The sequence below is a fragment of the Tiliqua scincoides genome, chromosome 5, assembly GCF_035046505.1.
Source record: "Tiliqua scincoides isolate rTilSci1 chromosome 5, rTilSci1.hap2, whole genome shotgun sequence".
Lineage (NCBI taxonomy): Eukaryota > Metazoa > Chordata > Lepidosauria > Squamata > Scincidae > Tiliqua > Tiliqua scincoides.
This window is the reverse complement of record NC_089825.1, coordinates 56,296,347-56,317,118: the sequence shown is the minus strand read 5'-3', so window position 1 is coordinate 56,317,118 and position 20,772 is coordinate 56,296,347. Positions and strand designations below refer to the sequence as shown.

The window sequence follows — 20,772 nt, the reverse complement described above, 5'->3', positions numbered from 1 at the left end:
CTGGGTCTGCAATAAAGAAGGTGCAACTGTGAGCAATATGCCTGTTTGTTTAACCAGAAATGCTACTGACCTAACAATGAAGCAAAGGCCATTATCCCAGTTACTAGCCAATCATATCTAATAGGCAGAGCTAGGAATTCCATTGCAATGCCAGATACAACTATCATGTCTTGAACGGTCAAGTTACCAGGCAACATGAGCAACTTGTTTGAAAAGGTGGAGAAAAGAATATTTTTAACAGTTGTATACCATGTCTAACCCATTCAAGGTCCCATCTCCTGTTAGTCTTCTGTGAATATCTTCAACACTAGCAGATTTCAGAACCAAAATGACTTGACTTTATGCAGAATCAAAATAGAATAAAATTTGCACTTTGATAAAGAAGACAATTTATTCAGTACAGTACATAAATTATGATATTATTTTCCTACTGTAGGTTTCACACAAAAATTATATCCAACCACATCCTTTGGTCCATGGCAGTAAATTATTCTTCATATGTAGCAACACAAACATTCAAGTAAATTTCTAATATAAGACAACAGAAGATAAGAAGAAGAAAGTATGTATTACTGAAGTAATCTAGTCCATTAGAAAGGGACATTTATTTACTCCTTGCCTAAAATGTTTTGATAGCAAAATTTATTAGACTAGCAAAACCAATGTGTGAGTTTCAGTACAGTTCAAAATTGTGGGCAATACAGCAATTCTATGTTTTGATCCACAAAGGAATTAATATGTTTTTCATACATTTTTTCTAAATTGGAAACCCAAATAGCCATTGGGCGCAATCCTAACCTGTGCTGGAGCAGGCAAGTCAGGAGGCTTGCACTGCATCCAACACAGGTTTGTTGGCTGCAGCGGCTCAGCCACGGGCAAGGGAAAGCTCTTCCCCTTACCCGTGAGTAAGGGCTGCGCGCCCCAATGGGTGTCCTCAGACCTGCGCCACCTCTGCAGCTAGCGCAAGTCAGAGGAGAACAGAGCAGCTGGAAGCCGCTCCGTTCACCCTGGGGACGGGGGTTGGGATCTGGCATAACTGCCGGGTCCCAGCCCTGCCCCTGGCTCCCAGCGCGCCCGCCCACAGACCGGCCCTCCCTCCACCCAGAAATGCCCCCTCCCGCCCCCTCCCCACACCCCCCACGCCTACCTTTGCTGCTTGTGTCAGCGCACTCGCGCTGACACAAGCAGCGGTGAGGGAGCCGCGGCGGAAGCTTTTACCTCCCTCTGCGCATCGGCGCATCTGAATGTGCCGACGCGGCTCCCGCCTAAGGAGGCGCAAACATGCTTTATGGCACGTTTGCGACTCCTTCAGGGCACCTATACCGGCATAAGTGCCGGTTAGGATTGCGCCCATTATGGCACAATCCACAAATCACTTAAAGGCTAAACAGTAGTACTTAAAGTGCCCTTCAGTCCTCTCCATGAGTTAGATAACATCTAAGTGCTTCAGTTAACTGGTTTATGGATGACATACTGAGCCATTAAGGACAGTGACACTCAGCCAACTTAAATGAAAATGCATATGCTTAACTGGTTTGTGGCTCACAGCCTCAGAAAAATATCCTTCAGCAAATTAAGTGCTACAAAGTATTCAGCTCTTCCCCCCCAAAATCAAAACAGGCCGTTTTTGTCAAAGTTAAAAAATGCATTTGAAATTGTAAAAAGTCAAAACAATATTGTTTGGAAAGTTCACATTAACATCACTGATAGTTAGAACTTGCCCAGAGTGCCCACAATTTTTATACGTACTTACATATGCCTCTAATAGATTTTGACAAAGGCTTATTTTGGTACAAGCATCTCATAAAAATATAACATACTCTTTAAATAACAATGAAGTAACATCCATTCTGCATATTTAAAGCTTGTCTGATAATTTTTTTTATATTCTTTTTTACATTCTTTTTCCTCACTAAAATATAAATAACTAAGATTTTACACAAGAAAATGGTACTTTATGTTCTTAAAAAACAGATTGTGGCCTATTGTCAGTCATATGCGTGACTTAATATTGCTGCAGAATCTTACATTTGTTTGGCCAGCAATTTTTTCTTCACTGGCTTCAGAAACACGGGTGTTGACATCTACACATCTGGCCCTTCAAAATGAGCAAATTGGCTTTTACATGGCTATTTTTTTTTCACCAAACATCTTGTCATTTGGCTGTGACTTTTCTGTATTTGGCAGTCAAATCGCATTGCAACAGATATTAAGCTGAAGATATTCAGTTATTCTGTTGTACACATTGCAAATGATATCCTTTGAGCTATTTCAGTCCACATGGCCCTCCAAAACCAAAACTGGACTGAGGAATCAAAATCCAATGTCTCTTGCCTATTAAATGAGTTGCTTCATCTTATTACAAGGTGACCAACCTTCTAATTTCACTACTGTTCATACTTTATCTCTTATTTTCTTTCTTTATAAATACTGTAATTTCAAGTGCTGACCTGGTAGATTGTCCTACAAAAGACCTGCTGATAAGAAAGTGAATGTGCAACAGTATGATTGTGTTGTTGCACAATCCCCATTCACATCAGAAGGTCAGGATTACACAAAATGTAGTACACCAGCCATGTAGTTAACGAATTCTGTTTTTCAGCTTAGTTGAGACCCTAAAAACCGCTCTGGGATCCAACCCCATCAAAGGTGCAGTAAGTGGGGATCCATGAGTGGGCTTTCTCTGTGGCAGTGCGCCATCTGTGGAATGTCTCCCTAGGGAGAGTTGCCTGAACAAATACCTTTTTATTTGCCCATATCTTTTAGATCATAGTGGCTTTATGATGCTGAGGTGCTTGTAATCTATCATTGGCCCTGACATATTTTTTTATTTTAATTTGATGAGTGACATACAATTATGATAAATAATTTAATACAACTGGTGATTTATATCAAAAATCTGGTGATCCACAATATGTAGCTGATGTGCCACTTATGAACCAGGGGCTGTACGTTGTTCAGGCTTATCATAAATGCTTCTCCAGAAAATGTGATGGATGGACAGTGTCTTGAATTCCCATAAGAATTTCATATTGCACATTATAAAGGATATAATTAAACTATATCACGAATACCCACATGCTCAGTGTAATATAAAATGAAACATGACACGCATGTGATGAACTGATTGACCTCCTGGCTTCCATTTTAAAAACCATTTTGAGGAATAAGTCAGGTTTATTTTATAGGTATTCTGTGCATAATACACAGCAAGGGCCCTGCCAAACTTTTTTCACTGACCAGGTCTTTCCAGGAAATGGATTTTACCTGTCTGCCTATCTCAGTATTTTTTTTTCCTTTTTGCATGCTAATACTGCAGAGATCTGGTTGTCCAGATCAGAAAGGCTGTATTTCTGCCTTTTGAACACCTACCAAGGAAATATGATTGGCCTACCTTACCAGCAGATTCACTATTCATTCTTCTGCCCAGTGCTGGGATCTTTTTATAATTAAAGGGTGGAACTGTAGTACCCAGGAGAGTCACTTAGAGCTTCTGAACTGACATTGTAGCTATTGCATCTCTGCTGTCTTGTTGTTCTGGAAAATAAACCCTTCAACATAGTGAAGGCTGGTGGGTTGGTTTTCTAGACTCTGGATGTAGGTTTTCATCTCTTGGATTCCTGTTACCACACAAACATGTTGTTTGTGTTCGCAAACCACCTTGGGTGAATGACATTTACTTTTTAGTTAGCGTCAGGAATGCCTTCTTTTTGATTGTCCAGTGATTCTGATTTCCTAGTTTTTCCACTTATTTTTTTCTAACATGTATACAATTTAGACAGTCTGTTTTTTTCCGACACTCAAACACTCTATTGTGATCCATTTATATAATAAACAGATATTGGAAAGTAATATGAGATACAGACATCTCCCCAGTACTGTGCCTTGAGAACTAAAGGAAATCCTATTAAGGCCAATGCAAGCAGAATCTACAATTTTTTTAAGTTTTGCTATTGCTTTCAAATGTTAAATGGGAACCACTTGAAGGTGCAGGCCATGAGAGGTCTGGCAAAACCTCTGCTTGACCCCAACACCTCCCACAATGATCTAGGTCTCATTGAAGTGGTAAAACCTGTGTCTCAATTTTACTACTTCAGTCTGGAGATGGTAGTTTACGTAACGAACTGCTCCCACGAAAAACAACCACCTGAGCCAAAAACCAAATGTCAGAGTGAAGGCTAGAGTAGAACGCTTCCCCTGGAGATGGTGGTTTCAGTGTGCAGGAAACATTTATATGGAGGAACATTCAGACATCTAATTTGGATGAAATCATATAGGCACAGATTTACACCTCAATGGGAATTAAGCCAAAGTAACCGACTTTGGCTTTGATTACAGATTTTTTTTTCTGTTTGTACTTCTGAGAGATATTGACCTAATCCTTTTGAAATCACTGGGGTTCAGATTGCTAAAGAAGTCAAGAAGAAATCAAACATCATTATTATTTAAAGTAACTTTAACCACAAAAGGGTAATCACTTGCAAAATTAAAGAACCAAAAAATTGGACAATTTATTGGAATAATCTGAAAGAGAATGGCAAAAGACCACAGTAGAGGGATTTAGAGCTGTGCTTAATATTTAAACTGAAGTGCTCAGGGAACAGATTAGCTCCCCATGCAAGTTCACTGGTTCCTGAAAGGGGGAGAGAGAGATGCACATATGCATCCTTTTAATGTGTGATGCCTCCCTTCTGTATTCACAATAGTTCTCAACACTCCCCTTCTACATTCTACAGGAAAATGTATAGGACAGACCAGGAAAGAAAGCCACATGAAGTCTGGGTCCTACTCATATGATTAAATACATTTTCAGCGATGAAAGTTATATTGAAACAAAGATTAAGAAAAAGGGGACAAAGAAGCATCTACACAGATGCAGCTACAAATAAAAACCTGCCTAAAAGTGTGCTGATGCTATTATTCAAGCCATTGTCTTACATCACAATGAAATCTGGAGTCAACGATAAAATGCAACTTCAAACGCAAAAGGTTACAGTTTTGGACAAATTAATGCTACACAAACCTGCATCAGTGATCTGGGCCTGGTGCCAAACACATCCCACCTTACTTAAAAAGCATCATGTCTCATGCTTCAAAGGCTTCTGACAAGCAGAGAAGCAGAAACTAATAGCCAAGAGTCTGAGGGCCCAATCCTATCCAACTTTTCAGCACCGGTGAAGCCCGTAATGCAGCCCTGAGGTAAGAGAACAAATGTTCCCATACCTTGAGGAGGCCTCTATGATTGCCTCCCCGCCACAGGATGCACTGATGGCTGCACTGGCATTGGAAAATTGGATAGGACTGGATCCTAAGACTGCAACACAGTTTACTAGGAAAAAGACCCAAAATTAGCAAGATGCTGGGGAAACACAAGGCCTCTCACAGAACTACTACAGTACTATACCAAGAGCAGCAAAAACGTTATGCCTGACACAGTTCTTACGGAACACCAATGATGTTCCCCAGTCCAGAATCCTGGAGGACAACAGTAGCAAACTCCAAACAAGCCAATGTTCAGTGACAGGGACAAGACTAAAGGTCTAATCCTATCTAACTTTCCAGAGCTGATGCAGCTGGGTCAATGGGGCATGTGCTGCATACTGTGGTGGTAGTGGTGGATAGTCAGAGAGGCCTCCTAAATGTCACCTCAGGGCTGCATCAGCACTGGAAAGTTGGACCTATTGAACACAAAGGACCTCCAAATAAACATACACAGGATTATGCTGCAAAATACCTTCTCCTCCAGTATGCTTATAACAAGGAAGAGGAAGGAAGTTCAGATTATTCAAGACTTCACAAGGAAATGGATGAACTGGAATTGTGCCTAATTTAGCAAGAAAGAAATTCCAGGGAATGTGAAATGGCAATGGTGTAGCAAGTTTCCACTGGACCAAGAACAGAAGATAATGAACAATGACACTGGGTTCAGAGTGTTTAACTCTGACTGAATCATACCACATATTGAGGCCTTGGCAGCAACAGCTGCTAATGGTGGATGGGCTGGGTGATGCCTATTTATTTAAATGATTGATATTCTGCCTTTCCCTCTGTATAAATGGAGTTTTCAAGGCTGTTTACAAATAGAGAAAAACAGCAAAATGCAAAAAAAAAGAAAAGAAAGAAAGCTATTATAATTTTGAACAGCACTGTATTTCAGGGCAAAAAGGAATTATATGTAATAATTTTGCAGAAAAATAAGTCTTTTTAAAACGTTTGCGAGTGGAAGACAGACTGTTCTATACTCAGAACAGATAAAATAGAATATAACTGTGATCACTGCTAGGTTACCTTTTATCAAACTAAAAATGTAATGCAAAGCTAATTATGTCGGCATGAGATGGGAAAACATCTATTCTATAACATTGTTTTTATCTATGTTTTTAAACATTAGAGTCATCTCCTTCTAGCTGCAGCACCTGCTAACATGGCACAGCCACAACTACTATCATTTGCATCTCTTTGCTGATTCAACTCATGAAACTGTGGATCATTTGCCAAGACAGCCAACAGAAGGTGCTAAAAGACCCAGGGATTTTTGAATTATTTACCCCATTAGGAAGAGGTGACGCAAAGGCGAAGGCTACATGTACTGCCAAATAAGCGGCAGTTTTGTAATTTGATGTGGTGGAACAAGTAGACCAAAACCAAAAAAGAAGCATATGCTTTAATTGGAGCATGTAGTATTGGAACCAGGCCTGGGTTATTTTCAGACAATAATACATGTCTCTGAATTAGCACTGTGTTCATCTTGACTTCATTAGTCTTTCCCTTTCTTCTGGTGTGCATTATGGTATACAACACCCTAAAATTTAGAGCCAGCATCTGAAACTTTAGGGATGTAAACACAAAAGGTTGTACAAAATCTGCCAGCATTATGGGATTGGCCTCTGAACATTTAGACAGACATATTTGGCAACTGTCTGTAACCAAGTTGTATAGCTAAAATCAAATCCACCCTTTCAATATGCCCAGCAAGGTCTCCTAAATTTATCAGATTTCAGAAAATATCTGGATCAAGCATAGGTGGATCATTAAAAATGGTCCGGTTTTTAGATAACAAGGCCTTAGAACTTTAAAAATATGGTGTTTCTTATCAAGACACAAATTAGATAGATTAAAATTAAGACAATGGAGTTATAGACAATCTGGACTAGACTAACACAAAAATATGAGAATTAGATGTGTTTTACTATTCTTGCACTAACCTTTTCTGTACTAAAAGAAGTGTTGTAAACTTTACTGTTGTAACCACATTTCATTTGTTTAATATCAGATGTATAAATCAGGAGGAAGCTGAAATAGGGACATCTGATGGATTATTGGGAATTTTTAATGGCAAATCCAATCACATAGTTCATTCACTGACAAGAAAAGAACATAGTTATCCTTTATCAAAATTGTAACATTAGGGTAAAATATCATCAAGTGAACCTGGGATGAAAAGGCCTTAAAAATAAGATATACATATGCAAAAAAGGGGTGTGTGTGTGTTCATTTCTGGATTTATACAAAGTCTTTGATCAATCATCAGAATTCCAACACAGGACTGATAACTGCAGATTAACATCAGACTGCTTACTCCTTCCGCTTGGTAAGTGGTTCCGAACTTGGTTATGGGAAAGCATGCCAGAGATTAATAGCTAGTAAGACAGAGCCAGGTGCCTGAATGTAACTGGCAGTATTTTGCACTGTTAGTGGACTTCCTTCTTGAGGTTGGTTGCATTTACTACAGAGGAAAATAAATTGGTCCTGTTGGATTGTAAATGCACAGATTTAAAAATGCTCCTGAGGGTTTGCTTGAGCTTTTCATGGCTTTTCTGCTTCCTGTAATTCATCCTGTGGCAAATCTAGAGAGAAAAAGAAAGAAGAAAAAAGGAAGATTATGACTAAACGTGGCAATATCTAGCAGTCTTGATGTCAATACCTTGCAATTCTATTGTTTGCCAAAGATCTGTGCATCACTAAAGCTAATGCTTTCCAGTAATTTAATTTCCCGATATTCCATACACTGCAAAATACAGAGGCACTTACATGTGTATGTCAGTCTTTTGCCCTATTTTGATCAAGTATAATTAACCTCAGAATATACACATCAGCTTGAAAACTTTTTAAAAAAAAATTATTTCCAGTAACTTTTGGTGGTGGGTAGGATTGGGGGGGGGGGAGTTTCTGACAGTTTAGGATATTGGGGGACCTGCTGGACTTTTTACTGCATTTTGCCTGATGGTAATATTTTTATCTACTGTTTTTGGCCACTATGCTTTTGGCCACTGTGTATGCTTTTAATCTTACTGTAAACCACCCTGAGTGCCTGCCTATGAAAAGGCAGTAAAGAAACTTTCTAAATAAATAAATAAATAAACAAACTATTTTAAGAAGTGGATTTTAAAGTATTATCCTTTAATAGCTGACACTAGAAAAAGTCTAGAAAAAACCATTAGAAAGACACTTTCTTTAAAACTCTATTAATTTCTTCTTTTAAGTATGTTGACAGTGCAAGAAAGGGGAATAAAGTTGTCTTTGGAAGTTCAGAGGCAAGCTATGCACCAAGAATAGTTCAATTCAATTCCAATTTTAATTTTTCTCCCAAGTTATCTGCAGTTTTTCATTCTTAAGAATTTGAGCACATGAGTAAGTGGCTGGGTGTGTTAAGAAGCTGAGCAAACTTTACTAAGAGTTGAGAGTGCCAGAGTTGCAAAGCACCCCGAAGGCTAATAGAAAGCAGCAACTCAGTGGAAAAACACTTCGGTGACACAAAAGACCAAAGCAATGGTGTCTCAGTGAGAGCATTAATTCCCTCAGGGTCTGTGAGGCTCCTTTCTCAAAGTGTCTGCTTTCCAAAAGACAATCAAAAGGACCATGTGGAGAGTTGGGTTGGATTTGCAAAGGTCAGCTTTGCCTGGACTTCCTTTTGTTCCACACTGTTAGCACATGCTGAGGTGCTGCAGGGATCACTAGAAGATCCTGTCACATTCAATAACTTCATTAATGACTAGGGAGAGTCAAGAAGCAGGTTAATTAAATGTGCAGATTATAATAAACTGAGCCTACCAATGAAGAGAAAAGAACACAAACGGGCTTTAAAATGGGCCAGAAACAGTAGAATGAAATCTAAAAATCAGCTATTTGAAACACACATTTATTGGACATGATCTCACTTCTGTAATTATTGTATCCATTTGTATCCTGCTTTCCTACTGTCTGCATGTAATCAAAGGAACTAACATTAAATCTAAAAAAATAATTAAAACTACTGTACAAACTGAACAGTAAAACTATCATTCTTCAGTGCACACACACACACACACACACACACACACACACACACACACAAGATAATTTAGAAATTAGTCTCTTATATGAGACTAACAAAACTTGGCTGTCTTAACTGCTCCCCCTAAGGGCCAATTCCATGCATATTCCACCCTGCCACGCCAACATCATAGTGTGGAAAAATATGGACAAAGTGCCTTTTTAAAGTGATATATGGATGTTTATTACATTAAGTGAAATCTATGAGCTATGGCCTGTTTATTTTAATTTGCAGTATTCATGAGTTCTCAGGCAAAGTTAACAATGACTAAACTGACTGATGATAGGAGAATGGTAGATCTGAGAAATTCACCACATGCAGGCTCTGGCAAGTCCATGAAGCTAGGAAAAAACATAGTAAACAAAATTTCTACTACAGTAGTTCTCTCATTTTTTTTCCTGCTTTGCAGACCAGTTCATTGGAAAGACTTTTACTTTGTGGAACATTATCACTTCCACTGTTCTTATTCTAAGGGTAGATTCAGTCATCATTTTTAGTCTTCAAAAATATATTTATTTTCATTTCACAATGAGATTCCTCACTGTGTAAGTGGCCCACTAAAAGGTCATACCTTGGAATCAGGGCAGCACAGCCCATTGAATTTTATTTGACACTTGCCTTCAGCCTGGTTGTGATATTGCTCTTGCTTGCTTCTGTCCTAAGACCCTTTCTTGGTATTCAGAAGGCTTCAATCACTGAAAGTTCTTCATACCTGACTGTAACATCTATGGCAGCTTACCCCATGGATTCTGTCAATGATATGGATCAACTTCATACCAGCCCAAGGTGTCATGACCATTTCCATGCCGTCAGGATGCTCTCCTGTCAAGCTGCACTAAATATGCTATATGAAGCTACCTGTCTGTCCATAAATAACTAGTAAACATGCTCTCAAGTACATGGAGGTCCTTCCTCTTTCTTGCTCGTGTTTATAAGAAATAAACTGTACATAGTACAAGAGTTATTAGCTAGCATTTTGGTAGGATAAGAGCTTTCCTGGAATCCTAAACAACAATTTTGATAAGAATATGATAATTATGACCCTCTAAGAACTCATCCATTGTTCATAACTTCCATTATTTAACTTAACAAAAAAAAGTCTTGTGGGGGGAAAAATATAGCTTCCTGCATGTAATCTGTTTCCCATGAACCCATGCCAAGATGTTATTTCTGAGAAGTAAGGGGAAAAATTACCATTTGGGGATACCTGAGCAATAATACTGGAAGTTCATACATTCATGGGTTTGAAATAAAAGAAATACTTGATAAAAGTGCTGAATATTTGCAGGCTAGTAAACCTGAGATCAATTATGCAAAATCTAAAATCATGCTCTTTGCCAATAGGTGGAAAAGAGCCTATATTTGGCTCTTGTAAAGAAAATAGGATTGAGCAAGTTCGGCAGTTTAAATATTCAGGCATCACCTTTCACTATAGACACTTTTGCCCCCCCCCATCATTGCAGTAAACAATACAGCCAAACTCCCTCCAAGAGCAATCATAAAATTTTATTTCACCTAGGGTGGCAGCTATGTACCATCTGCCCTTAAAGCATTTAAGGCGAAAGTTATTTCCCAAGCCTTGTACGGCATTCTGGTGTGGTTTAAGGTGGTGGACCAGTCTACGGAGTGCATACAGTCCACTTTCTTCCAGAAAATTCTGGGTATACCCTCTCATACCCTTACTCTGCCCTATGCCTGGAAACCAGTTTTATATGGCTGAATCTGGTTAAGATCTGCCAGATTCTGGACAGGCATTTTCTTTAATTCAGAAAAGGTAGGTCTTCTAATTCAACTATTATCAGACCAGGTTCTGCCCCGTGAGGTTTCTGAATTTTATGCCAAGCTAAAATCAATGGGCTTAGACACTGTAGGGTTAGGAATACTAGGGTATGCTAAGGCACTTAGGGTTATTAAAGATCTTTAGATATTGAATGCCAGGAATTGCTCAGCGGAGCAAACAATACGTGCTTCCTGTTGGTTTTTCACCTACCTATCATCTTGCCAGTGAAGGCATCCTATTTACACCAACTATACAACCCAAAGACTAGGAGGGCCTTTATGCTAGCAAGGTGCAATGCCATCCCTTCAGTCTTGTTGATAGGTCGGTACAACGGCATAACTAGGCCAGAGAGACTCTGCCCCTGCGGACTGAAGCATGTGGAAACACTTAAAGGTGTGGTGTTATCCTGCCTCTAACTCAAGCCCCACACCAGAAGTTTCTTGTCTCTATACTTGTGAACCTCAGGGGATGGGTTGACGGGGCCATTCTCTGTGCCATTCTCCATGATAGTGAGAAACTCAAAAATGTAGCTTCTTTTGTCCTCGCTGTGTTGAGTTCCAGAGAAATAGGTTCAAATTATAATTCTGTTGAATGTGTTGCGGCTGAGTAGGCTAAGAATGTTTATATGCCTAATCTGAAAACAAATTATCTGTTACTGTATGATTCCTAAAGGTGCTGAATGTTTCTGTCTCAGTATGTTTTACTGGTTAGGGTTGCTGTTATTGTTTTTAAGCCAATAAGGGTCTCATACAGAATATGGTGGCTTACATTTATATTTTCACTTCCCACAGTAGGTGGGATGATGGATTTCAGCAGGGTATTTCTGACCGCAAAGCTAACTCCATGTTCCCTGGTTTCGTTTGGTGGTTTTCCCTGCCAGAAAAATGAGAAATTTCTCTCCTTGACAGATCCGGAATCTGGCAGCCTAGTCTCTTGAAGGGCGACGATGTCCATCTGCAGTCTGCTCAGCTCCATGTCGATGACAGCTGTTTTGCGTGCGTCGTCTATTTCTTGCAGGTCATCAGAGAAGCCAGGTGTCATTGTCCTAACGTTCCAGGTGCCCAGCTTTAGGGCAGTAGTTTTCTGTTGCATGGTGCAGAGTTGTCGATCCGCTTGTCGGTTTTCACCCTGAACCCCACGCACCCCATGAGGTTAACGGACCATGGCGAGGCAACACCTTACTGGCTGGGGACTGCCCAGCTTAAGGCGGGCGGTAGCTGCCCAATGAGAAGCAATGATCTCTCCCACCGTTGGAAGCAGCCCCTGGCGTCATGCTCTACGCCAATCGAGCAAAGACTTATAACCGGTAAACTGCTGCTTCCCGTGTTGTGCTGACGCCGTATGGCGAAGTTGGAGTGTCTTCTCCAGTGCGCGAAGCCTGGATAAAGAAGGTATGGAGGATAGGCTGTTACCCATGCAGCAAATCCCCCTCTCCACGTTGCTGGAATGGTCCAATGGAAAGGCAGAAGCCAATATGGTTGGTGAAGTCCTAAAATGCTGAACTCCTGCTGAAGTCCTAAAATGCTGCAAAGAGATCATCATCACTGAGCTGCATGAAATCCTCTGTCTCTGCTGGAAAGAAGGTGGAGTACCTCAAGACATGAGGGATGCAAACATCATCACGCTGTACAAGAACAAAGGTGACAGGGGTGACTGCAACAACTACCGTGGCATCTCTCTCCTTAGCGTTGCAGGAAAGCTGTTTGCCTGAGTTGCACTAAAGAGGCTCCAGGTACTTGCAGAGAGCGTCTATCCAGAATCGCAGTGTGGATTCCGAGCCAACAGGTCCACCACTGATATGGTATTCTCCCTTAGACAACTGCAGGAGAAATGCAGGGAACAACGACAGCCACTCTTTATAGCCTTCATAGATCTCACAAAGGCTTTCGACCTGGTCAGCAGAGACGGCCTCTTCAAGATTCTCTCCAAGATCGGATGTCCACCCAGGCTCCTCAGCATCATCAGATCTTTCCACAAGGACATGAAGGGCACTGTTGTCTTCGATGGCTCCACATCAGACCCTTTTGACATCCGAAGCGGAGTGAAGCAGGGCTGTGTTCTTGCGCCAACCTTGTTTGGGATTTTCTTCGCTGTCCTGCTGAAGCAGGCCTTTGGAACTGCAACAGAAGGCATCTATCTCCGGACCAGATCAGACGGAAAGCTCTTCAACCTCTCCAGACTGAGAGCAAAATCCAAAGTCCAGCTGAAATGTCTGCGTGACTTCCTCTTTGCCGACGATGCAGCTGTCACTACCCACTCTGCCAAAGATCTCCAGCAGCTCATGGATCGTTTTAGCAAGGCCTGCCAAGATTTTGGACTGACAATCAGCCTGAAGAAAACAAAGGTCATGGTTCAGGATGTGGACTCACCTCCCTGCATTACAATCTCTGAGCATGAACTGGAGGTTGTCCATGACTTTGTGTACCTTGGCTCAACGATCTCCGACACTCTTTCTCTCGATACCGAGCTAAACAAGTGCATCGGTAAAGCAGCTACCACGTTTTCCAGACTCACAAAGAGAGTCTGGTCCAACAAGAAGCTGACGGAACATACCAAGTTCCAGGTCTACAGAGCTTGCGTCCTGAGTATACTTCTGTACTGCAGCGAGTCATGGACTCTTCGCTCACAACAGGAGAGGAGACTGAGCGCTTTCCACATGCGCTGCCTCCGATGCATCCTCGGCATCACCTGGCAGGACAAAGTTCCAAACAACACAGTCCTGGAACGTGCTGGAATCCCTAGCATGTATTCACTGCTGAAACAGAGACGCCTGCGTTGGCTCGGTCATGTCGTGAGAATGGATGATGGCCGGATCCCAAAGGATCTCCTCTATGGAGAACTCGTGCAAGGAAAGCGCCCTACAGGTAGACCACACCACAGCTGCGATACAAGGACATCTGCAAGAGAGATCTGAAGGCCTTAGGGATGGACCTCAACAAATGGGAAACCCTGGCCTCTGAGCGGCCCGCTTGGAGGCAGGCTGTGCAGCATGGCCTTTCCCAGTTTGAAGAGACACTTGGCCAACAGTCTGAGGCTAAGAGGCAAAGAAGGAAGGCCCATAGCTAGGGAGACAGACCAGGGACAGACTGCACTTGCTCCCGGTGTGGAAGGGATTGTCACTCCCAGATTGGCCTTTTCAGTCACACTAGACGCTGTGCCAGAACCATCTTTCAGAGCGCGATACCATAGTCTTTCGAGACTGAAGGTTGCCAATACAATACAACATTTATATTTCATCAGAAACTTTAATCACTTTCTGTGCCATTTAGATGAGCACCTCTAACAAAAGCAAAATGACCAGGTCATAAGAAATTTGGGGTTTCTGTTGATTACTACTGTGATCCAAAGAAAAGTTTTAAATGGACCAGGGAGACACAAGTTCCATCTCCTAACCAAAAACTCCTCTGGCCCTGAAAACATCACTCTCAGTTTCTGCACTCAGTTTGTTAGATCTTAACAAGAAGCTTTGTAAGATTGAGGGACTGTGAGCCACATAGAAGGAATTATTATCATGATGATATGAAAATATATTTACTTTTTCTAAAAGATGGTTTCAGTTCTCCCACAACTGGAGAAAAGGCTCTAGTTCAACACCGGCATGGACTCCCAAAGAGCCATAAAACACATTACACCACTGTTTCCTTTTGCATGCAGACCGAATTCTGTAGACATCTTGTTCACTTTGGTGAGTGAACATCTGCTGTGCTAATTTCACAGAAGTGCTGCTCAAGTACAGAGTTCTTCAGAGTTCATTTGACTTGTTTCCTATCGTTATCTTAAGAAGTGAAACATTCATCTTCAGCAGTAACCACTGGGCAATATGAACTGAAGCAATCGGAAGTGCAGGAACAGAACAACCAGAGCATGAAGTACCAACTAATGACTTCATATTCCTGCCTTTAACCACCCTTCTCCTGCACCCCCATCCCAGCTACACCACTAATGGAAGGTTAAACCCAATTCGAATATATGATATTAGAAGAAGCCTACTTTAAAAGCAACCATGAGGCTCTACAGTAGCCACAGAAGGTTTAGTTCTGAATTATGGTCTGAATCTCACGCTAAAAGCAGCACTGGGCCTAGGCTTTTCCTTTTGAGGGCATAGTATAGATTTAGCATTAGATTATGCTTTATGATTTTTCAATAGTTACTGAAAAACAGGTTGTGCTTGATTTTTTTAACAAAAAGTTTTATAATAATTTTATAATACACGCTTACATAAGGAAGTTGACACAGAAGATTGTTATACTCTGCATTTTTTTGGATTGTTTAAATCAATTGGGAGGCATCTGGCTCAACTGGCTAGGTATTCCTAAAGATACTTTACATACAGAAAACAAAGATAGTAAAAACAGATGGTTAAATAATGATAGCTACATTAAACAACCTGGAGCACCATAAAGCGACCTATATATGCTCTACAGACTTGTGCTGACACCCCAACCCTATCAGCCCATTCTTATGAAGCATGGCTCAAGCTGACCCAGATTATTGAAAGACCAGATGGTGGTTGTACTGCTAAACCTCTGCTGCACTCTTGCAAACTATATCTGCTTCTGATTTTCCTTGTTCTGCCTTGACTGATCTGCCTTGATAGCATGGATTGGCTATGGCTGCCAAAGGTTTTTTGACTATAATATAAAGAAGTTTGTCAGTTAAGCACCTCTAGTGGCTCTTGGGCATCTTTTGAGATGGCAACATCTGAATTCAGAGGTTCTAGAAAGAATTTACATGAAGTTGAATGCCTACAGATACAACAGTAGTTTTCAAATGAAACCTTTTTACTGCAGGCGGATACAATGGGCACAGAACCATTTTGGGAAGACAGGATGAGAATACTCTTATACACCTAACGTTACACCACTAAAAATCTGTCTTCTCTTGGGAGCGGAAGCAAAGCCCTGAAGACAAACATGTTATAGTGTGGCAGGAAAGGTCAGAAGAGTCCTGGAGCTATTGGGGGGGGGGGGAGGAAGGGTAAGATGTAGAAAAATGCTGCACCAAGGTAGCGGGTGAGCATGCCTTGCTTTGGAAGCCCAGAGATGCATTTGCCCCAAAATGGAAGGGTGGCAGTATTTGTACCATTTAACCAAAACATGATCTCCTCTGACTTTTAAAAGGAGCTGACATAGTAGTAGCTGAGCCAGTTTTATTCACGACTGACTTGCTTAATTTTGACTGCCTTTCTCAAAGCAGCATATCAGATTGAACTTCAAAATCATCTTTGTCCCCTGAGACAAGCAATTCTTCTAAGAGACAGGCAAAACTATAGCAGAGAATTACATTCAGAGCAAAAGTTTCCAGCATTTTAATATGATTGCTCTTTCCAAGGCCAGGCACCCAGCATCTGCCCACAAGTCGAATCACTGCCTCTTATGTGAATTACAACAGCTTAAGTGAATTACAACAGCTTTCCCATTCACCTGAAAATTTCCCATTCCCATTCAGCTGAAAAATCACAGACCCCCTGTTACAGCCTGCAGATCTTTCCACTCATCTCAGTAACCTCTGGCAGATTGGGCTCAGCCACTAGGTCTCATATAAACTCATTACATTATAACACTGTCTGTTCCCTTAATATGACCATATATACTCTAAAGACAAAATGCCATCATAATTATAGTCCATGTGAAATATGAAATCTATAAGCAGGACTTGTATAAATGCTAACTAGACAAACATGCAAGACCGTAATTCCTTAAGTTGGAGAAAAAAGTCAAACTGATGTATCATTAACGATTAGACCACATAAAAATATACTCATAAAATATACTTCAAATATGCAAATTTGCATTTGTACTGAGTTCCCCCGCTTGTAATAGCTTCTTCACTGATTTCTGTGGAAGGAAGGAAGTGTTTGACAAATGGGTGTGTGTGTTCTTGGAATGTGTAGAACAGCACCCTCAAGAGAAGTGAACAGAGATGTTCCTTGCACAAAAGAGACCATAGTAATAAGTATATTAGCCAGTCTATATGGGAGAAAGTGGACCTTCAGATAATCTGGCCCCAAGCCATTAAAGGCTTTAAAGGTTAAAACCAGCACCTTGAATTGAGCCCAGAAATGAACCAGTAGTCAATGCAGCAGCTGGAGCAACAGTACAAGAGAGTCAAACTGCCAAGCTCCAATGACCATATGGGCCACCAGGTTCCATACAAGCTGCAGTATCTGGGCCATCTTCAAGGGCAGCCCCACACAGAGTGCACTGTAGTAGTCTAATTGTATATTACCAGGGCATGGACCACTGTGGTCAGGTCAGAACAGCTCAGCAGTAAGATTAGGGAATTTTGGTGTGCACCCTGGAAGTAAGCAAGAGTCGATGGAGGAGCAAATACCAATCTTCAGGCGCTGCCTGGGCTGGAGATGCTGGCTGGTAACCCCTTGGGCTTGGACTGCAAAGCCAACCTCAAAGGTTTTCTGGCTTGGAGAGGTAGTGCAATGCAGCTGCCTCAACCCCTTCAGGGGTTTGTGTTGAGAAACAGAGAGAGCCTACAGATGCTTTGAGTCAGGGTGCTTTGAGCTTTGAATCAGAGTGGGAAATCATAAAGGAAGAATTAACAGTTGCTTGCTGTCTCTTCCAGGGTAGGTGCCCGCACTAAAGGAAGAGTGTTTGAGAGACAGGATCCACTGCAGGGATTTTGGGACGACGACGACAGTATCTTGCTGATTGGCATTAACTGGATAAATGGGGCCCATTTATAATCCAAATTTTTATTATGAGGTATCAGGGCAATATTTTAGATGGGTTAATGTCTTGATCCCAGAAACAATGCCACCCAGAAAAAAAAGGCTGTGATGAGAGTCAGTTCACGTGCTACGTTATAGCAAACCTCCTTGCATGGCATACTAGCAAAGGTTCCCCTTGTCCCACATAATCAGTGGGGAAAAGCAGAAGCAATCCCTTGTTTGGAGCCAGTTTTTTCTTCCTACTTCAGGCTGACTAGCAACCAGCAATATCCTGCAAGGGAAAAGCCCTGCAGGCATGGACTGGGAAGAGAAGCTGGGCTACAAAAAGCAAGCTGAACATGTGTGGGAAATCTTTGTTTTATTGCTGGGTGTTTTTATTGCTTGTTGTATTTTAAATTGTGTTGTGAGCTGCCTAGAGTCCCTGTGGGAATGAGGCAGGGTATCAATCTTTTAAAATTTTCGTGTGCCTGATAGCAAAACACAAGTACCCAGTTGCTATAGCTTTCTGCTTATAGAATGTAATGTGAAAAATGACTGAGAGATGAACTTATTAAGTAAAGGAATATTTTGATTAAGTCTAAATCAACTAGGGGTATTGATTATTCAGATAGATACAGAGCACTGAAATGCAGAGACTGCTCAACAAGAGTTTTCTACTTTTGACTGCCACTCAAAGGGGCACATACTAGATATGAATTTCACCCTTTAGCTTCTGGCATGGATCTTACTTCTCACTGCCCCACCCCCTGTGGTGCCCTGAAAGTCAGAAAGGCATTTCAAGTAGTGCAAGAAGGCTGCCCCAGAAGGGAAAGCCAATAGGACTCCACATATATGCAGAGGTCTTTTGGGGCTCCAGCCTTAATACTTACACCTTTGTAACTCTTCTGAAGAGCAAAAGACTCCTTCACTGCTGTAAAACTACAAACATAAGGCCCACGGGCCAGATGTGGTCCTCGTGAACAATTTATCCAGCCCCCTGTTATAATTGAGCTCCCCCAGCATGACAATTGGGCTCTCTCATATGTTGAAATTATGAACAAGATTTGCACATTTTCTCTATGTGTGAACAAAGTGCTTATTTCTGGCCATCATCTGCTTAATGATGTCACTTACTGCTTAATAATGTTCTGGCCCTCAGCAGGCACCAGGAATGCTATTCGGCCCACTACATGAAATGAGTTTCACACCCTGTACTACAGGGTTATCAGTTTCTGTAATCCAGTACAATTTCAGTGATTGCTGTTCAAAATCCTGTATCTTGTAAACTGTAACAAGGGATTTTTACAGTGTGTAAGTGCTAAAATTCTATTCAAGGTTTCCACATATTTCTCTGGAAACAACATACAATAATGTTTTACCATTTGTGTCATTCTTCCTTCTGAGTCTTAGTAGGGATGAGGAAACATTGGGGGATTTGGAGAAAAATGTGTTTGAAAACAATAGTCAGGGAAAATTAGTTTCATGTCATATTTTCCAATCTTACATTTTACACTTTGCTTTTAACCCACAGTGTATGAAAAATGTCTGAGGCTTGTTTTTCCACAAGCCATTTCTTGATAAATTTCACTCTTGGCTTCCAAACAAAAGAACAGAAAAGTCACATTAAAATAGCAGGAAAGTTTAGGGGGGGGGGCGTGAAACCCATCACCTCTATCCATTTTTTTTAATCTTAATTTTGGGATATGCTGTTAAGAACTGATTCCTGACTATATAAAAGTGATACAGTTGGATTTTCTAGGGGCCAAACTACACGTTATGATAAGCCTCTGATTTGGACTGAGATGCTTTTTGTTTTGTTTTGTTCCCTTAGTAAATATCATGAGGAATAGGGGAGATCCAGATCAGGACTGCGGCATGGGAAAGGTCAGATCAGGCCACCACACATACCTACTACTTTGCTCCAGGAGGAAAAATTTCATGGATGCCAATTGGAAAGTTCCCTAAAGGACAAACAGGAGGGACCTGCTCTGGAATGGGATAATGGTAAGAGGAAAGGGTTAAAGTCCTTTTTCCTATAGTCGCAATTCTGATTGCCCTATAGGCATGCTATACATTGAGGAAAAAACAACCACATCAGCCTTTGTAACGGGGTTAACATAAAGTATAGTTTGGGCCTTGAACAGTATTTCTCATACTGTGGGGCATGGAATAAGAAGTGAAGTGGAAAGTTCAAAGGACTTGATAACCTTTGGTCTTACCCAGCAAAATCCTTTATTCCTGTGGTTTTCAAACTCTCTGGGAGTTTGAAAAGCGCAGTAAGTTCTTGCAAGGGAGGGGAGAGAGGCAGTGGGGGGGGCAGTGGTAAGGATGCACTTACCAGTCCCTGCAGCATCCTTCTGGGGGTGCAGGGAGCCCTGTACGAGCGCCTGCAGGGTTCCCCAGCTGGTTTGAAGTGGAAGTAGAGTGATTGAGCTCCACTTCCGCAAAACCTTCCCCCCTGCCCCTGACCCTTAAGAGGGCAGAGGCCAGGGCCCTCAGACTGGGGTGTCGTGAAGCCCCAGTCTGAATACCACTGCTTTATTCTGTTATTATCAGCCCAATCCTGTACTTCTACTCAGAAGTAAATCCCATTATGTCCAGTGGGATTTACTCCCAGGAAAGTGTATATATGACTGGGGCATTTGGTGGGCCACTGTGAGACACAGGAAGCTGGACTAGATGGGCCTATGGCCTGATGCAGTGGGGCTGTTCTTATGTTCTTATGACTGCAGCCTGTGGGTGTTTGTGTTTGGCTGCTTCAATCTCTGATGCTTACTAATCTAGAAAGTACTTGTAAGGTGTTATGAATTTGCCATTGTCTAATTCTGTACTGTCTGCAACCATTTTATACACCCAATGAACTGACAAGTAGTTAAATGCGTTAATTTTAATAAGGAAGCATTCATTTATTGACATTTACAATGGAATAAAGTTTGTTTATATTGGAATCCTTTCTAAGTGATTTGCAGTTACTTAACCAGTCTCATAAATGTGCTTGTATGCACTAAATACTGG

General features: G+C 41.3%; 1 protein-coding gene across 2 annotated transcripts in view; it reads right to left on the bottom strand.

The window, feature by feature from the left end:
• Positions 1-6,276: 6,276 nt before the first annotated feature.
• The window catches only part of BBS9 (Bardet-Biedl syndrome 9), a 281,323-nt gene continuing 266,827 nt past the window's right edge, over positions 6,277-20,772 (bottom strand). For both annotated transcript variants that reach the window (XM_066627037.1, XM_066627038.1), the window contains exon 22: positions 6,277-7,847. In XM_066627037.1, the coding sequence (XP_066483134.1) occupies positions 7,807-7,847 (41 nt within the window). In that variant the 3' untranslated portion in view covers positions 6,277-7,806. The remainder of the gene's footprint in view (positions 7,848-20,772) is intronic.